The sequence below is a fragment of the Heterodontus francisci genome, chromosome 32 (assembly GCF_036365525.1).
Source record: "Heterodontus francisci isolate sHetFra1 chromosome 32, sHetFra1.hap1, whole genome shotgun sequence".
Classification (NCBI taxonomy): Eukaryota; Metazoa; Chordata; class Chondrichthyes; order Heterodontiformes; family Heterodontidae; genus Heterodontus; species Heterodontus francisci.
The window spans coordinates 41,182,768-41,201,227 of NC_090402.1; the positions used below are offsets into that span (position 1 = coordinate 41,182,768).

The window sequence follows — 18,460 nt, forward strand, 5'->3', positions numbered from 1 at the left end:
CAGTTCAAGACTTTCCGCTCTGGAACAGGCTGCTTGACAAGATAGTAGCTGGTTATTGAAGTCCAGATTTGTTGCATTCGAGCCAGGCTGCATCCATGAAATTGTCACATTCTGAAAACCCTCCCAGAAAGACTGTCAGCAAAAATGTAGCACGTGTTGGGGTTCGTTATCAGATAGTCGGTAAATCATATCACATTTCTCTCAACCCGTGCTACGGAAGATAGACCATTCGATATCCCATGGTAATGTTTGAGGGTAAACCAAGACAGAAAGTCCATTTCTACGGCAGCCAAAGCATAATCATATTTTGTCCATTGCTCAAATGCAGCAAATGTACTGAAGCCTATCATATGATTAGCATAATGCAAGATATTTCACATTTTACTGTGAACTAAATGATACAAAGCCTCACAAATATATGCAATGCACATAAGAACATAATCATTAGGAACAGCAGTAGACTATTTATCCCATCGAGCCTGCTCCACCATTCAATAAGATCATGGCTGAACTTCTACTCCATTTTCCCACCCTATCCCTATATCCCTTTATTCCCTTAGTATCCAAAAAATTACTGATCTCAGTCTTGAATATGCTTTTTGACTGAACATTCCACAACTATCTGGGTTAGAGAATTCCAAAGATATACAACTCTTCAAGTTAAGAAATTTCTCCTCATCTCAATACTAAATGGCCAAGCCCTTATCCTGAGACCGTGACCTCTAGTTGTAGACTCTCCAGCCAGGGGAAACAGCCTCTTAGCATCTACTCTGTCAAGACCTCTGAGAATGTCATACATTTCAATGAGGTCACCTCTTCTAAACTCCAGGGAATATTGGCCCATTCTACTTAATCTCTCCTCATAGGATAGCCTTCTGACCCCAGGAATTAATTTAGTTAACCTTTGTTGCATCCCCTCTTAGTATATCCTTTCTTAGGGATGGATACCAAAACTACACAGTACTCCAGGAGTGGTCTCACCAGAACCCCTGTACAATTGCAGTTGAACTTCCTTATTCTTATACTGCATTATAGGCGAACGTACCAATTGCCTTTCTAATTGCATGTGGTACCTGCATGTTACCTTTCACGACAATGACCCCCAAGTCCGTCTGAATATCAATCTTCACTAGTCTCTCCCTTTTAAAAAATATTCTGCTTTTTATTCTTCCAATCAAAGGGGACAATTTCACATTTTCCCACATTATATTCCAACTACCATCTTCTTGTCCAACCACTTAATGGGTCTTGGCTGTCTCTTTTCATCTTCCTCACAGCTCACTGTCCCAGCAAACTTGGATTAATTACACCCAGTCCCCTCATCAATGTGATTGTACACAGCAAACAGCTGAGGCCCAAGCACTGATCATTACAGCACTCTATTTATTCCTACTCTCTGTTTTCTGTGCGTTAACTAATCCTCAATCCACGCGAATATACCTATCCTTTTGCAAAATCTAGATAAACTGCAAATAACTAGCTTTGTTCTCCCAACCTCAAAGCCTATTTTTAATTATTTATTTCTTTTTGATCTACCTCTACAGTACTTATGGTAGGTCTAAGTGCATTTGGGTTTATTTTTCTCTTTTCCCTCTCCTAAACCTGCCGTCTTTTTCTTGTTATTTACGTGATAGGAAAACAAATCTTTTATTTTCTCACCTTGAAAACATTAGTTCCCCAGAGTGAGACGAAAAATTGTTATTTAGCTCTAACAACAACTAGCTTAAAATATTGATTTTTCTGAACTTGTTTCCTTCTCGGGTTTATCTATATTCACTCATGCGAGCTCATCTTGTCCGTGAGACCCACCTCCTGCTCTCTTGACCCCATTCCCACTAAACTGCTGACCACCCAACTTCCCTTCCTGGCTCCCATGTTAGCTAACATTGTTAACGGCTCTCTCTCCTTCAAATCTGCTATCATCACCCCTCTCCTCAAAAAGAAACAACCCTTGACCCATCTGTCCTTTAAATTACCACCCCATCTCCACCCTCCCTTTCCTCTCCAAAGTCCTTGAACATCCTTGTCGCTTCCCAAATATGTTCCCATCTTTCCCAGAACTATGGGCTGAATTTTTAGGCCCTGATGGGAGCGGGTATGGAGGCGGACGGGCGGGCATGTAGCTTCGCGTTTCCGGCTGGTGTGCAACTGTGGAAATCTTCCTTCCCCAGGCCATTTTCCCAGCAGAGGGATGGGGTGGCAGCAAGGCTAACCACCCACAAGCAATGGGCAGCCAATTCAGCTCGTTAAAGGCCTCTTAAGGCCATTTACTGGAGAACGACTGGAACTTTCCAGTCAACGTCCAGGTCCCCGGAAGCACGGGAAAAGTGTAACTGCTTGGAGGCAACCTCCCAGTGGCAGACAGAGGGAACTAGTGCTCCAAGTAGGCTTGGAGGCTCTCCCAGCCAGCCTGGCTTTAGGTGCAGCTGCAAGCCACAGTGGTGGACCGGCTGCTAAGGGCTTTTTTAATTTTAACTTTATAAAAGTTGCAGACAGGGCGCCCCAAAATGGTGGCGCCCTCTCTCTTACTTACCTGTCAAGGCAGTCTGCAGTTTCTTCAGTGCTGGAAAGCCTCATATAGGCCCTCCAGCTTCAAGAGCCCACTGGCCATCTTTAATTGGATGTCGAGTCAGCCCTCTGCCCATTAATTGGCCAATTCAGGGAAAATCACAGCTTGGTGACTTTACCCCACACAGTTTGGGCTTCTGAGCCCTATTTAACTCTGACAGCAGGGTCCTGAAGCCCACAGGGAAATGCATCTCTACATGTTTGAATCTCTCCAATCAGGTTTCTGCTCCTGCCACCGTACTGAACCAGCTCTCATCAAAGTCACAAATGACATCCTACACGACTGTGACAAAGGTAAACTTTCCCTCCCCATCCTTCTCGACCTGTCGGCAGCCTTTAACATCGATGATCACACCATCATCCTCCAATCTCTCTCCACCATTGTCCAGCTGGATGAGACTGCATTCCCCTGCTTCCATTCTTATCTAATTATAGTCACAGATTCACCATCAATGGCTTCTCTTTCCATTCCTACATAGTTACCTCTGGTGTTCCTCAAGGATTTATCCTCAGAACCCTTGTATTTCTCATCTACATGCTGCCCCATTATCTAACACAACATCAGTTTCCATGTGGACGTTGACAACACCCAGCTCTACCTCTCTACCACCTCTCTCACCTATATTGTCAGACTTCTTACCCGTTATCCAGTACTGGATGAGCAGAAATTTCCTCCAATTAAATACTGGGAAGACTGAAGCCATTGTCTTTGGTTCCCGCCAAAAACTCCGTTCCCTCACCATCAACTCCATTCCTCTCCCTGAGGCTGAACCAGACTGTTCGCCATCTCAGTGTCATATTTGACTCTGAGATGAGCTTTCAACCACATATCCGTGCCATCACAAAGACCGCCTATTTCCAACTCCGTAACATCATTTGTCTCTGCCTCGCCTCAACTCTTCTGCTGCTGAAACCCTCTCCCATGCCTTTGTTACCTCCAGACTTGACTATTCTAATGCACTTCTTGGCGGGGGTGGGGGGGGGGGGGGGGGTGGTGCCTCCCACATTCTATTCTCCGTAAACTTCAGATCATCCAAAACTCTGCTGTTCTTGTCCTATCTTGCACCAAATGCCGTTTACCCATCACCCCTGTGCTCGCTTACCTACACTGGCTCCCAGTTAAACACTGCCTCAACTTGAAAATTTTCATCCTTAATTTCAAATCCCTCCATGGCCTGGCCGCCCCCTATCTATGTAATCTCCTCCAGCCCTACAGCCCTCCGAAATATCTGCAGTCTTCTGATTACAGCCTCTTGAGCATCCTTGATCTTGATCGCTTGACATTTGTGGCTGTGCCTTCAGTTGCCTAGGCCCTAAGTTCTGGATTACCCTCTCTCTACCGCTCCACCTCACTTTCCTCCTTCAAGACACTCTTTAGAAACTACCTCTTTGACCAAGCTTTTGATCATGTGCCCTAACATCTCCTTATGCCGCTGGATATTGTGACTTATGATGTCTCTGTGAAGTGCCTTGTGTCATTTTATTACGTTAAATGTGCTATATAAATGCAAGTTGTTGTTGTTTATCAGCTAAAAATTCTAAAAAAAAAATGAACTCTCGATCTCTGATGGGTTCTTGATCACCACATCAAAACCTCACAATTATTATGTTAATTTTCTACCTGGTTGTTATAAGACCCCCAGCATCTCTGTCACAAGTCCACGAAGGAGGTGCATTTTCTCAGATTTTCTCCTGTGCTCTACTGCTGTAACTTCAACGGAAGCTCAGCAAAAATTCCATTTACTTGCCCAACTGATGTTTGCTGTGAATTTCCGTTGAAGGTAGGAGCACTCTTTAAGAGTAAAAGGGTAGCTAGGGAGAGAGTAGGTCCCCTTCAGGATCAGTGTGGTAATCTATGTGTGGAGCCACGGGAAATGGGCGAGGTCTTAAATGAATACTTCTCGTCTGCATTTACCATGGAGAAGGTCATGGAAGCTAGTGAGTTCAAGGGAGGGAACAGCGATATCCTGGAGCATATCAACATTACAAAGGAGGATGTGTTGGAGGTTTTAAAGCGCATTAAGGTGGATAAATCCCCAGGGCCTGACCAGGTGTATCCTAGGATGCTATGGGAAGCAAGGGAGGAGATTGCTGGGGCCCTAGCAGAGATGTTTGTATCATCGTTAGCCACAGGTGAGGTACCGGAAGACTGAAGGATAGCTAATGTTGTGCCTTTATTTAAGAAGGGCAGCAGGGATAAGCCAGGGAACCACAGGCCGGTGAGCCTTACATCAGTGGTGGGAAAGTTATTGGAAGGGATTCTGAGAGACAGGATTTATGTGCATTTGGAAAGGCATGGTCTGATTAGGGATAGTCAGCATGGCTTTGTGCGTGGGAAATCATGTCTCACGAATTTGATTGAGTTTTTCGAGGAGGTGACCAAGAGGATTGATGAGGGCAGAGCGATGGATGTTGTCTACATGGACTTTAGCAAGGCCTTTGACAAGGGGCGCATGGTAGGCTGGTCCAGAAGGTTCGAACACATGGGATCCAGGGTGAGCTAGCCAATTGGATACAAAATTGACTTGGTGATCGGAGGCAGAGGGTGGTAGCGGAGGGTTGTTTTTCAGATTGGAGGCCGGTGACCAGCGGTGTGCCGCAGGGATCGGTGCTGGGCCTTCTGTTGTTTGTCATATATATTAATGACTTGGATGTGAATGTAGCGGGCATGATTAGTAAGTTTGCAGATGACACCAACATTGGTGGTATAGTGGACAGTGAAGAAGGTTGTCATAGGTTACAACAGGATATAGATAAACTGGGAAAGTGGGCAAGGGATTGGCAAATGGAATTTAATGCAGACAAGTGTTAATTGATGCATTTTGGGAAGTTAAACCAGGGCAGGACATATACAGTGAATGGCAGGGCCCTGGGGAGTGTTGTTGAGCAGAGAGATGGGGTGCAAGTACATAGTTCCCTGAAGGTGGCAACACAGGTAGACAGAGTGGTGAAGAAGGCATATGGCATGCTTGCCTTCATCGGCCGAGGCATTGAGTACAAGGTTTGGGACGTCATGTTACAGTTGTACATAACGTTGGTTAGGCCGCATTTGGAGTATTGTGTGTAGTTCTGGTCGCCGCACTACAGGAAAGATGTGATTAAGCTAGAGAGGGTGCAGAAAAGATTCACAAGGATGTTGCCTGGTTTGGAGGGCTTGAGTTATAAAGAGAGATTGGATAGGCTGGGTCCGTTTTCCCTGGAGCGAAGGAGGCTGAGATGGGACATGATAGAGGTATATAAAATTATGAGAGGCATAGATAGTGTGGATATCCACAGTCTGTTTCCCATGGTAGGGGTGACTAAAACTGGAGGGCATAGATTTAAGGTGAGAGGGAGGAGGTTTAAAGGGGATCAAAGGGGTAAATTTTTCGCACAAAGAATAGTGGGTATCTGGAATGAGCTGCCAGAGGAGGTGGTGGAGGCAGGAACAGTAGCGACATCTGGACAGGTACATGAATGAGCAAGGCATAGAGGGATATGGAATTAATGCAGGCAGGTGGGATTAGTATAGGTAGGCATTACGGTCGGCAGGGATGTGGTGGGCTGAAGGGCCTGTTTCTGTGACACTCTTGCCAGAGTAGAAACTCTGAGGAAATCAGAAGATACAACCTCCCCCGTCTGTTCACTGGCAGGCTGCGGGCTATTGTGGTGAACTCAGGGTATTGTAGCACCACAGGGTGAAAACAACAGTGCCTCACTCCTGACACTACCTTCATTTCAAGTTTCCCTTACCTTTCTCGAGGCATCTGGTGGTTGGGGTTGTGACGGCAGCGGATACTGAGGCTGAAGAGCTTGCGGGCAGTGCGCTGGATTTTAAGCTTCAACGTCTCCACAGAGCTCTGGAGCATTTTGTACTGTGCCTGGAGGTCCCAGTCATTTCCCCAGAGCTGATGGACACTCCCCACAGTCAGGAAATGTGTGGTGGGCAAACGCTTCAAGAAGGACTTGAATTCATCTAGAAGAAATGGTAACAGGTGGGCATTAAATGGGAAAGTCTTTCAACGACACAGGAACATTTTTATCCGACATCTCTGATTCTGAAATGAGATGATCCACATTTTAATCATGGTGCTGAGGATATTGCAGTACACAAGGTCTGGCATTTTCATGGTGTGACTTTTTAATGCAAAGTTATGGTGCTTGAGCAGCATATCAAGGTTACGTTGTAAATGTAATCATTTGCAGGAGTTTGCCACAGCATGTCAACAACATACCAAATCATAATGGTGCCATATATTCCAGGCCCACTTTAAAATCTTAGCACCATACCATAGCAACAGTTAGTGTTGCGTGCAATGACTATATTGTGCCAGGCGCTAGTCTGGCTTCATGAATGGGGACAGCCAGCTTCCAACTTAAAAAGTCAACTGTCGCAAAGTATGCTCACCAAATACCAGAAGGTACCACTTCAGAGCTTGCACTCATTCAGACAAATGACACAACTTCTGTATGCACTGATCCAGAACCAGTATTCTCCAGATATCAATTGCTCTGTTTCTCTCCAAGAGACAGACTCGAGCCATGACTGGGCATTTGGGAGCACAGCCTACTCTCAGGTTTCTATCATTATCTGTCTGTAACTGGAAAGCACGGGAGCATCCATGACTAGAAACTTCCCACCCAGTCTCTGCTCAACACCTCGATAACGGTTTGCATCTGTGTCAGCTGTAGCTCCGTGGTACCACTCCTGTTAAGAGATTGTGGGTCAAGTCCCACTCCAGAGACTTGAGCACTGATCTAGACTGACGCTGCTGTGCGGTACTGAGGGAGTGCTGCACTTTCTGAGGTGCCATCTTTCAGATGAAACGCTAAGCCATGGCCACGTCTACCCTCTCCGGTAGACGTAAGAGATCCTATGAGACTATTTTGAAGAAGCATAGGGGAAGTCTGTCCAGTGCCCTGGGCCAATATTTATCCCTCAACCACCAACCATTAAAAATCAGGTCATCTGTGTCATCATATCTGTTTTTGGGATCTTGCTATGTGCACATTGCATTACAACAGTGACTACATGTTAAACATACATAATTAACTGTAAAGAGCTTTGGGATGTCCTAAAATTTTGAAAGGCTACATATAAAAGCAAGTTCTTTCTTTCTTGCATTTACATTGCGTTTTTTTTCTACAGTAAACATCCCAAGGATGAAAATGGACTCCAAGCAGCAGCATTGCAGCTTGTGAAGATGATCAAAGGCATGTTTAAAAAAATAGATTTTGAGGAAGCATAGTGAAACATTTCGGAAGAAAGTGCTGGAGGGTGGGGCTAAAATGACTGAAAAATCCCTCATGCCAGAGGCCAGGCCCAAAAAAGGAACTAACCATGGGCAGGAGTACCTGTCCACCATTGTGGCACTGCACAGGGCATCAAAACAGTTATGCCAACACATTATTTCAATCTATTTGCTCACAATTTCTGTATTCATAGTGGAAAGAAAAAGGACTCAGAGCAAGTGACCTGCAGCATCAAAAAAAAAACAGGCAATCTCTTCACAACTCTATGGTTCCAGTCAAGTAACCACAATATTCTCAAATAGCATCAGCCAGATGAGTGGAGTTCACCATTTTTTCTCTTTACAGGACACCACACCTCAGTACAATAAAGAACAAAATATTTTGTTAGTGACTTAATGATGTTGTTTCATGGGTGTGAAAGGCCAATAAATTATCAGCACTGATGACACAAGTGATTTACAACAGCCTTAGATATAATGGAAATGAAATGAGGCCTGCAACTCTTCTCTGTGCATTTTCTCATCTCGCTCCCCTTCAGATACTGGAGTTATAAATCTATAGCTTCCCCATCCAAGTGGCCATTTCGTGAGCCTACAAAGAGTGTCAGCAAACAACTCAAACAGAGGGAGGGGACAAAAAAGTCAAGTCACATCCTATCCATCCCTGATATCTGACAAGTGTGCCCTTTCTAACAGGGATCACTGGATGATGACCAGGGACAGGAAACATAGCTGATTGGTCTCCTCCCTGAATGGGATGTTGAGGTCAACTGTGGAATTTTAATTGTTGGCCCAAGTCAGATCAGCATAGACACAGGATTGAACTTGGTGCATTTACTACTAAGTCATGAGGGAGCATGAGGCTTTGCTTAATTTGTGAACCACACTTTGGAGCCAATACATCTTTTGAAACAGGGCAACAATCAATCACACTGCTCAGTATAATTAAAGACTCTCTGTCACTTGCCGAGGGATTTTTTTTTTTAGGAAAGACCAGAAATCCAGAAATGCCACAGTTTCGGAACCATTCTGACTGCTGGTTACTGTAAGATTAGTGAGATTGCTATGAGATTAAGGTATGTGAGATCAAAAGAACACTTTAAAAGTAAATGCAGAAAGGATTGTCAATGTGAGAATCTGGCAAAAGTCTTTATTTGAATATTATTCGAAGTTGTGTGTCATATGACTATGCAATTTTTCAAAATGTGGATTTTTATCCCCGGAGAGTTGTCAATATTTGTATAATTTACCTGATGCTTCAAAATTTTTATAAGCCGTGTTCCAAGCCTCGGAAAGTCCAGCCAATGTATTTTCCATGAGCTGGATGTCAGTGATAGGACAGTTGCACTGCGGAAATTCCATTGCACATTGACAAGCACACTGACTGTTCTTACAGATGTATTCCCCCTCTCCATTGCACATGATGTAGCTCAGGGCTGACTGCACAAACTTCTCCCTCAGGTATTCAGGAAGAACAACCTGGAGGCCTACAGAAACAGAAAGCAAAGGGAAAGGCATTATTGATTATATTTAATTCAGTTACTGTCACCAGAATATAAAACCGGTGGTCATGTGCAGGCTTACCCAATGCAGCACTCAAAACGATACTTCATCTGCTTTAACAGCACAACTCTGCAGAGTAATTACATTCCACAAAAGGACTGAATATTTCAAGAAACAAGTAGACATAGAACAGAGCAATTAAATCCTTGAAAGATTAATTTGAGCTTGCTGGAAGATGCTGCTTGGTAAGGGGGTGCTTGGTAAGAACTTAGCTCCTGTCTGGAACACTATTACAGTTTTAATTCATGCAGTGTAATGGGTTTGCTTTTTTTTTAATTCATTCATGGGATGTGGGCATCACTGGCCAGGCCAGTATTTATTGCCCATCCCTAATTGCCCTTGAGAAGGTGTTGGTGAGCTGCCATCTTGAACTGCTGCAGTCCATTTGGGGTTGGTATACCCACAGTGCTGTTAGGAAGGGAGTTCCAGGATTTTGACCCAGCGACAGTGAAGGAACGGCGATATAGTTCCAAGTCAGAATGGTGTGTGACTTGGAGGGGAACTTGCAGGTGGTGGTGTTCCCATGTATTTGCTGCTCTTGTCCTTCTAGTTGGTAGAGGTCACGGGTTTGGAAGGAGCCTTGGTGCATTGCTGCAGTGCATCTTGTAGATGGTACACACTGCTGCCACTGTGCGTCGGTGATGGAGGGAGTGAATGTTTGTAGATGGGGTGCCAATCAAGCGGGCTGCTTTGTCCTGGATGGTGTCGAGCATCCTGAGTATTGTTGGCGCTGCACCCATCCAGGCAAGTGGAGAGTATTCCATCACACTCCTGACTTGTGCCTTGTAGATGGTGGACAGGCTTTGGGAAGTCAGGAGATGAGTTACTCGCAGCAGAGTTCCTAGCCTCTGACCTGCTCTTGTAGCCAGGGTATTTATATGGCTACTCCAGTTCAGTTTCTGGTCAATGGTAGCCCCCTAGGATGTTGATAGTGGGAGATTCAGCGATGGTAATGCCATTGAATGTCAAGGGGAGATGGTTAGACCCTCTCTTGTTGGAGATGGTCACTGCCTGGCACTTGTGTGGTGTGAATGTTACTTGCCACTTATCAGCCCAAGTCTGGATATTGTCCAGGTCTTGCTGCATTTCTACACGGACTGCTTCAGTATCTGAGGAGTCACGAATGGTGCTGAACATTGTGCAATCATCAGCGAACATCCCCACTTCTGACCTTGTGATTGAAGGAAGGTCATTCTGCAGGTGTGCTGGCAATTTTAATGCATTGCATTAATTTCTCTTTCTCTCGAAGGTGGTTTGAATGAGTTGCATGTTGTACCAAGACTAAAATGGTGCAGGTGTGGGATTGAATTGCCAGTTGGAGCACAAATTTGCCGTGATACGGCTGATGGGGATGGCAGCCAATACTCTCCGCAAGCTGCTCCCAAAAGCTGAAGCAATGTTCTCTGGTGACCTGCAGGGCAGGAGAAGGAGCAGGTTCTACTGAGTGCGAATTATATGCATCTTTGACCATTTATTCCTGTATTCCTTTGAATCTTACTGCTGATCCTTGGAAATTAGTTCCCAACTAATCTTACGTGGAAAATAATGGACACCAAACAGTGCTGGAGATCAGATGGAACCTTAAACTAAGAGAGATGCGAGAACCGTGGCTTAAACTCACATTGTTAGCCTGAAATCACTCACTGGGCACTTTTATCAAATCAGTTGTACTGTTGCTCTGTGGCAACATTTACTTGGGTTTTTTTAGGTAATGGCTTGTGAGCTGCATGTCCCAGGCGTGCAATAAACTACACAACGTACCAATGTCATGGCCATAATTCAGCATCATGAAACTCAACAAAAATAACCTGCATTTATATAGCACCTTTAATGTGGGATAACATCCCAAGGCACTTCACAGGAGCATTATTAAACAAAATGCGACACTGAGCCACATAAGGATATAGTAGAACAGTTGACAAAAAGAGAAAGAGGAGAGAAAGGTGGAGAGACAAAAAGGTTTAGAGAGAGAATTCCAGAGTTTAGGGCCTAGGCAGCTGAAGGCACGGCCGCCACTGGTGGAGCGCTTAAAATAAAAGATCTGCAAGAGGCCAAAATTGGAGTAGCGCAGAGATGCCAGAGGGTTGTAGGGCTAGAGGAGGTTAGAGAGATAGGGAGTGGCGAGGTCTCGTAACGATTTGAAAACAAGGATGAGAATTTATAATATCAAACAGCATTGAATTTTATGGTCATTACACTGCCATTTCTTCACTGTCTTTAGATCAAAATCCTGGAACTCCCTTCCTAACAACACCGTGGGTTTAACTACACCCTGAGGACTACAGTGGTTCAAGAAGGCAGCTCACCACTGCCTCCCTAAAGGCAATTAGGAATGGAGAACAAATGGCGATACTCACATCCTATGAAAGAACAAAAAGAAATTGGACATCGATGGTCGGAGGTCGGGGATCGTGGGAGGTCAGTTGGAGATCACAAGGGAGCAGTCAAATTTCACGGGGAGAGCAGTGGAGTTCGCAGTGGGGCAGTCAGAAATCAGGGGGCGTGTGGCAGTTGCAGGTCAAGGTGGGGCCAATCAGAGATTGCTGGGGAGGACGGGTGCAGTTAGAGATCCGGTGGGAGCGGGCAGAAGGGGCAGTCTGAGATCGTGGGAGGGCAGTCGAAGATCGCAGGAGTACAATACGAGATCATGGAGGTACAGTCGGAGATCGTGGGAGGGCAACTGGCGATCATAGAGGTACGGTGGGAGATGGTAGAAGAGCAGTCGGAGATTGCGAAGGGGGGGCAGTCGTAGATTGTAGGAAGGCAGTTGGAGATTGCAGAAGCACAGTACGAGATTGCGGGGGGTGGGGGGATTGGGGAGCAGTTGGAGATCAGTGTGAGTGAGTGCAGTCGGTGATTACATGGAGGCAGTTGGAATCATGGGGGTATCAGACCTCATGGGCTGATGATATAAAAAATAGGAACTTCTGCATGAGTGGCAGCTCCACCGGATTTAGGAAAGACAGGCTAATCTTTTGAGTTGAGATCCTTTGCCAGAGTGGATTAATTTAGCAGTTCTGAGAAAGGGCCTATACCAAAAATGCTTTCAGATGTTGTCAGGGAAAATTAACTGAGACATGCGGCTGTATTTTACACTGCCTCAGCGGGTCGGATGGTGGCATGGGGGCAGATGGGGGTGGTGTAAAATTGAGCTGGAGGCTCCAAGAGGCCTTCCTGCCCCGCTCCCGTCTTCGGTCAACTTTACGGCGGTCAGGTGGGGTGGGAGTGGGGAGAAACGGCCCGCCCGCCCAAGGCCAGTCAAGGCCCTTATGTGGCCACTTAAAGGCCCTTGCCCACCTCCACGGTATTTTACCTATGGCAAACGGGCATGCTGGGGATGAGAAAGGCTGCCCAGCGATAGCTGCCGGCGTTTCCACGTGTTGGGGGGGTGTGCCATGGCAGTCGGACACATGGTTCTTGATTGAGGGCTGCCCTCAACTCCCAACCCACCCCCGGGACCCAAGACACACCCCCTCCCCCCAAACTACCACCCTAGCCTCACCAGGGCACGACCATTCCCCTTGGTGAGGCATGCCCAACTTACCTTCACTCCTGGCTCCATGTCGTCGGTTGGGCTGCAGTCCCAGCCGTGGCCACTGCTCCCGATTGTGCTGCTGGTACTAAGAGCTGCCAGCCTGCTGATTGGCTGGCAGCTCTCTGAGGTGGGACTTCCTCCTTCAAGCAGATGGAAGTCCCGCCTCGGGACAATTAAAGCCCGGGGACCCGTAAAATACAGGACGGATGCCCGAGCTAGGTGGAAGTTGGTTCGCCACTGATGTAAAAGTCGGTGGCGAATTCCCGTCCGCCTAAGGTAAAATCCAGCCCATGGAACCTGACGTCTCAGCAAATATGCTCTAGGGTACAGTTTGCCTGATAGCTTGCCATCTCACGAGTAAGCCGTCCAGATTAGGAACGTACTTGGATTGATCTCTGGTTTTAGGCAAATTTTGTCCAACTCCGCTCACACAAATCGCCTTGGGACATTTTACTATGTTAAAGGTGCTATATAAATGCAAGTTGTTGTTATTAAAACCTATGTTTTTGACCAACCTTTTGGTCACCTGTCTTAATGTCTGCTTATGTGCTTTGCTGCCAAAATATTGTCCTGGTAGTGCAACAGTGAAACCCCTTGGTCCATTATACTATGTTAAAGGTGCTCTCTAAATGCAAATTGCTGTTGTTGTAGTTAATATTGGCTAGCTCACCTCAAAAGGGACATCAATAAGGTTGCAACATTTAGCGTTAGCTGTCCTGGATTGTGTATGGGGTACAGTGGAGGAGGTGGGGGTGGAAATACAGACTAGACGCTACAGATCACCATTCAATGATTCACACTGAAATGTGTGCAGTTTCAGGGAACAGGGGAGGCGAGTACAGCTCTCGTGGGAGTCTTGCCCAACAATAGAAGAATGATTATTAGCGTGAGGTAATGAAGGGGGGTTGGTACCAGGATTCTGGTGAGTGTCAGTTCCTTCAGGAAGGGAAATCTGGGGGAAATGTCAGCAGAACCCACGAGTGTGATCACAGCTCCGTAATCACTCTTGGGCAGGGGCAGCTGTATGTAATTTTTGCAGCCTACTTTCCCAAGAGTTAATACACTCTCTGTACACAGTGGAAATTGTAAATTTTTCTTTTGAAGAAATACTGTAGCTGGGAGCTTGTGGGAAAGTATAATTATTTTGATTAGCCAGAAGCACAGCATTGGAGTGCCTTCATTCTTCAGGTTCACAGTGAACAGTCAGGTCAGGAAAAGAAACAAGAGATTGCTTCGAAAGGTGCATGTTTCAAATGACAAGATATTTCCCTCAATGTTTAACTCTTAAACTGCTGGCAGGTTCAGGGAAATGCTTATCTTGCTTTCAGCTCAATGTTGAAATGGACTGCGAGGGTAACATGAGCATATACTCAAACACAAATAGATGAACTCTGAAGTAACAATTCAATACTTAAAGACCTGGGACCAAATCTGAGACCTTCCTGTACTGCATGGTTTCAGAGATTCTTTTGGTATTTTTGGATTGATGCCTGATAGACCCTGTTTTCCAGAGCACTTCAAAATAATAATACCAGAGTTCTTTTTCTAATTTACATTCAGGGTCATTTGCCCTCCCCAAGGCTCTACTCTGTTGCCTTCAATACCTCAGTTCCTCCCAAAATTGGTTGTCAGTGCTGTGAGCACTAAAATAAAAAATGTACACACACAAGAATTGTCACTCAATTTTTTTTTACCGAACTGTGTAAGTCAAGGGAGCCTCTTTTCTTAATGACAGCTTGGCTCAATTAGTCAGCTCTCAATTCCAAATCAGAAGATAGTGGATTCTAGTCCCCAGTCCAGAACATATGAATGAGGAGCAGGAGTAGGCCACTTGGCCCTTCGAGCCTGCTTCACCACTCAATAAGATCATGGCTGATCTGATTGTAACTCAACTCCACATTCGTGCCTCTTCTCAATAACATTTCACCCCCTTGCTTATCAAGAATCTAATTATCTCTGCCTTTTAAAAATATTCAAAGACTCTGCTTCCACCACATTTTGAGGAAGAGAGTTCCAAAGATTCACAACCCTCTGAGAGAAAAAAAATTCTCCTCATCTCTGTCTTAAATAGGTGACCCTTTATTTTTAAACAGTGGCCCCTAGTTCTAGATTCTCCCACAAGGGGAAACATCCTTTCCACATCCACCCTGTCAAGACACCTCAGGATTTTATATGTTTCAATCATGTCGCCTCTTACCCTTCTAAACACCAACGGATATAAGCCTAGCCTGTTCAACCTTTCATCATAAGACAACATGCCCATGCCAGATATTAGTCCAGTAAACCTTCTTTGAACTGCTTCCAATGCATTTCCATCCTTCCTTAAATAAGGAGACAAATACTGTACACATTATTCCAGATGTGGTCTCACCAATGCCCTGTATAACTGAAGCATAACCTCCCTACTTTCGTATTCAATTCTCCTCACAATAAACAATAACAGTCTATTAGCTTTCTTAATTACTTGCTATACCCGCATACTAACCTTTTGCGATTCATGCACTAGGACACCCAGATCCCTCTGCATCTTAAAGCTCTGCAATCTCTCGCCATTTAGATAATATGCTTCTTTTTTATTCTTCCTGCCAAAATGGACAATTTCACATTTTCCCACATTATACTCCAATTGCCTGTTCTTTGCCCACTCACTTAACCTATCTATATCCCTTTGTAGTCTCCTTATGTCCTCTTCACAAGTTACTTTCCTACCCATCTTTGTGTCATCAGCAAATTTAGCAACTATACCTGCGGTCCCTTCATCCAAGTCATTCATATAAACAGTAAAAAGTTGAGGCACCAGCACTGATACCTGTGACACACCACTCGTTACATCTTGCCAACCAGAAAATGAACCATTTTTGCTTACTCTCTGTTTCCTGTTAGCTAGCCAATCTTCTATCCATGTGAAAATGATATCCCCTACACTAAAGGCCTGTTCAGGTCGGGAAAAAGAACCCGACACGAACCTGACCAATCCACAGCGGACCCGAGCCCGACCTGGCCCAAGTGCCTCCAATTTCGCCCCGAGCCCGACCCGAACCAAGCCCGACCCCAACTCGACCTGACCATTCCTTTACTTACATTCCAAATGGGAAGTTCCACGAAGCTGCAGCGCATGCGCGATGACGTCATAGTGACGTCACTCGCGCACTGCGCAAACTCAGTTTCATTCCCGACTCCCAGTTCAGGTAAGTTTTTTATTTTTAATACTTACCAGCAGAGCATTCACCCTGTTTGTCAGGCCTGACCCGGACCCTGCCCGACCCAACCAGAGCCTGAAAGCCGGACCCGGAAGAGGGGCCCGGCCTGACCTGACCCGAACCCGACGCACGTCATCGGGTCCCGTCAGGTTTGGGTCGGGTACCAGGCCTTTATCCTACATCATGAGCTTCTATTTTCCACACTAACCTTTGATGTGGCACCTTATCAAATGCCTTCTGGAAATCTAAGTACAATACATCCCCTTTATCAACAGCACATGTAACTCCCTCAAATAAATCCAATAAGTTGGTTAAACATGATTTCCCTTTCACAAAACCATGTTGACTCTGCCTGAGTAACTTGAATTTTTCTAAATGCCCTGCTATAGCCTCTTCAATAATAGCTTCTAATGTTTTCCCTAAGACAGATGTTAAGCTAACTGACCTGTAGTTTCCTGCTCTGTCTCCCTCTCTTTTTGAATAAAGGAGTTACATTGGCTATTTTCCAATCAAATAGAACCTTCCCTGAATCTAGGGAATTTTGGAAAATTAAAACCAACGCATCAACTATCTCATGAGCCACTTCTTTTAACACCCTAGGATGAAGTCCATCAGGACCCGGGGACTTGTCAGCCCACAGCTCCAACAATCTACTCAGTACTACTTTCCTGGTGACTGTAATTTTCTTGAGTTCCTCCCTCCCTTCCATTTCCTGATTTACAGCTAATACTGGGATGTTACTTGTATCCTCAATAGTGAAGTCCGATGCAAAGTATCTGTTTAATTCATCTGCCATCTCCTTATTATTCATTATTAATTCCCCAGACTCACTTTCCAAAGTACCAATGCTCATGTTGTTAAATCTTTTCTTTTTTAACTATTCATAGAAACTCTTACTGTTTTTATATTTCTAGCCAGCTTCTCTCGTAATCTAATTTTTCCCTCCTTATTAATCTTTTAGTCATTCTTTGCTGCTTTTTTATATTCTGTCCAATCTTCTGTCCTGCCTCCCATCTTTGCATAATTATATGCTTTTTCTTTAAGTTTTATACTGTCTTTAACTATTTTAGTTAACCACAGATGGCGGGACCTCCCCTTGGAATTCTTCTTTCTCTTTGGAATGCATCTATTCTGTGTATTTTGAAATATCTCCTTAAATGTCTGCCACTGCATCTCTATTGACCTATCCTTTAATCTAATTTGTCAGTTCACTTTTGCACACTCTGCTTTCAAGCCCTCATAATTGCCCTTATTTAAGTTTAAGTTTAAAATACTAGGCTTTACTCTCCCTCAAACTGAATGTAAAATATAAGCATAATATTATGATCGCTGCTGCCTAGGGGCACCTTTTCTATGAGGTCATGAATTAATCCCATCTCATTGCACAATACCAGGTTTAGTATAGCCTGCTCTCTGTGGTTGGCTCCAATACATACTGTTCTAAGAAACTATCCCAAAACATTCTATGATCTCCTCATCTAGTCTACCTTTGCCCATCTGATTTTTCCAATCTATATGTAGATCAAAAGTCCCCATGATTATCACCGTACCTTTCTGACAAGCTCAAAAATGTCAGCTTAACAATATAGCAGGGATCCAAGCTGAATACAGAAAGTACAGAGAACTGAAAAAGGATGTAAGAGGGGTAAGAGAGTGTATGTGAATAAATTAGCAGGTAACTCGAAAGTGCACAATATAAAGCTTTATATATAAAAAAAATCAATAGTAGAAAGGAAGTCAAAGGATAGGTGGGACCATTTAAGGACCAAAAAGGAGATCTTCACGTGGAGCCAGAGATATGAAGTGAGTATTTTGCATCTATCTTCACAAAAGAGGAGGATGCTGCCAATATCATTATAAAGGAGGTAACAGAAAAAATTCAATAGAATAAAAATAGATAAAAAGGGGTACTTAAGAGGTTAGCAGTGCTCAAAGTTGAAAAGACACATGGTCTGGATAGGATTCGTTCCAGGTTGCCGAGGAAAGTAAGGGTGGAAGTAATGGCCACAACCTTCCAATTATCTTTAGATGTGGAAGTGGTGCCAGAGGATTGGAGGTTTGAAAATGTTACACCATGTTCAGAAAAGGGAAGAGGGATAAATCTGACAATTACAGGTCAGTTGCCTAATGTCAGCGATGGGGATACTTTATGAGACATTAATCAGGGGCAAAATTAACTGTCACTTGGAAAAACATGGGTTAATAAGTGAAAGCCAGTAGAGACTTGTTAAAGGCGAATCGTGTTTGATTGATTTGATTGAGTTCTTTGATGAAGTAACGGAGAGGGCTGATGAGATTGAAATGGTTGATATTATATAAAAGAACTTTCAAAAGGCATTTGATAAAGTACCACATAGTAGACC

The 18,460-nt window shown here is 44.6% G+C and overlaps 1 protein-coding gene across 4 annotated transcripts in view; it reads right to left on the reverse strand.

Moving 5' to 3' along the window:
- The window catches only part of brinp1 (bone morphogenetic protein/retinoic acid inducible neural-specific 1), a 375,763-nt gene that overhangs the window by 13,893 nt on the left and 343,410 nt on the right, over positions 1–18,460 (reverse strand). For all 4 annotated transcript variants that reach the window (XM_068012711.1, XM_068012712.1, XM_068012713.1 and 1 more), the window contains exons 6-7: positions 9,050–9,286; positions 6,301–6,523 (exon numbers count right to left, since the gene is read on the reverse strand). In XM_068012711.1, the coding sequence (XP_067868812.1) occupies positions 6,301–6,523; positions 9,050–9,286 (460 nt within the window). The remainder of the gene's footprint in view (positions 1–6,300; positions 6,524–9,049; positions 9,287–18,460) is intronic.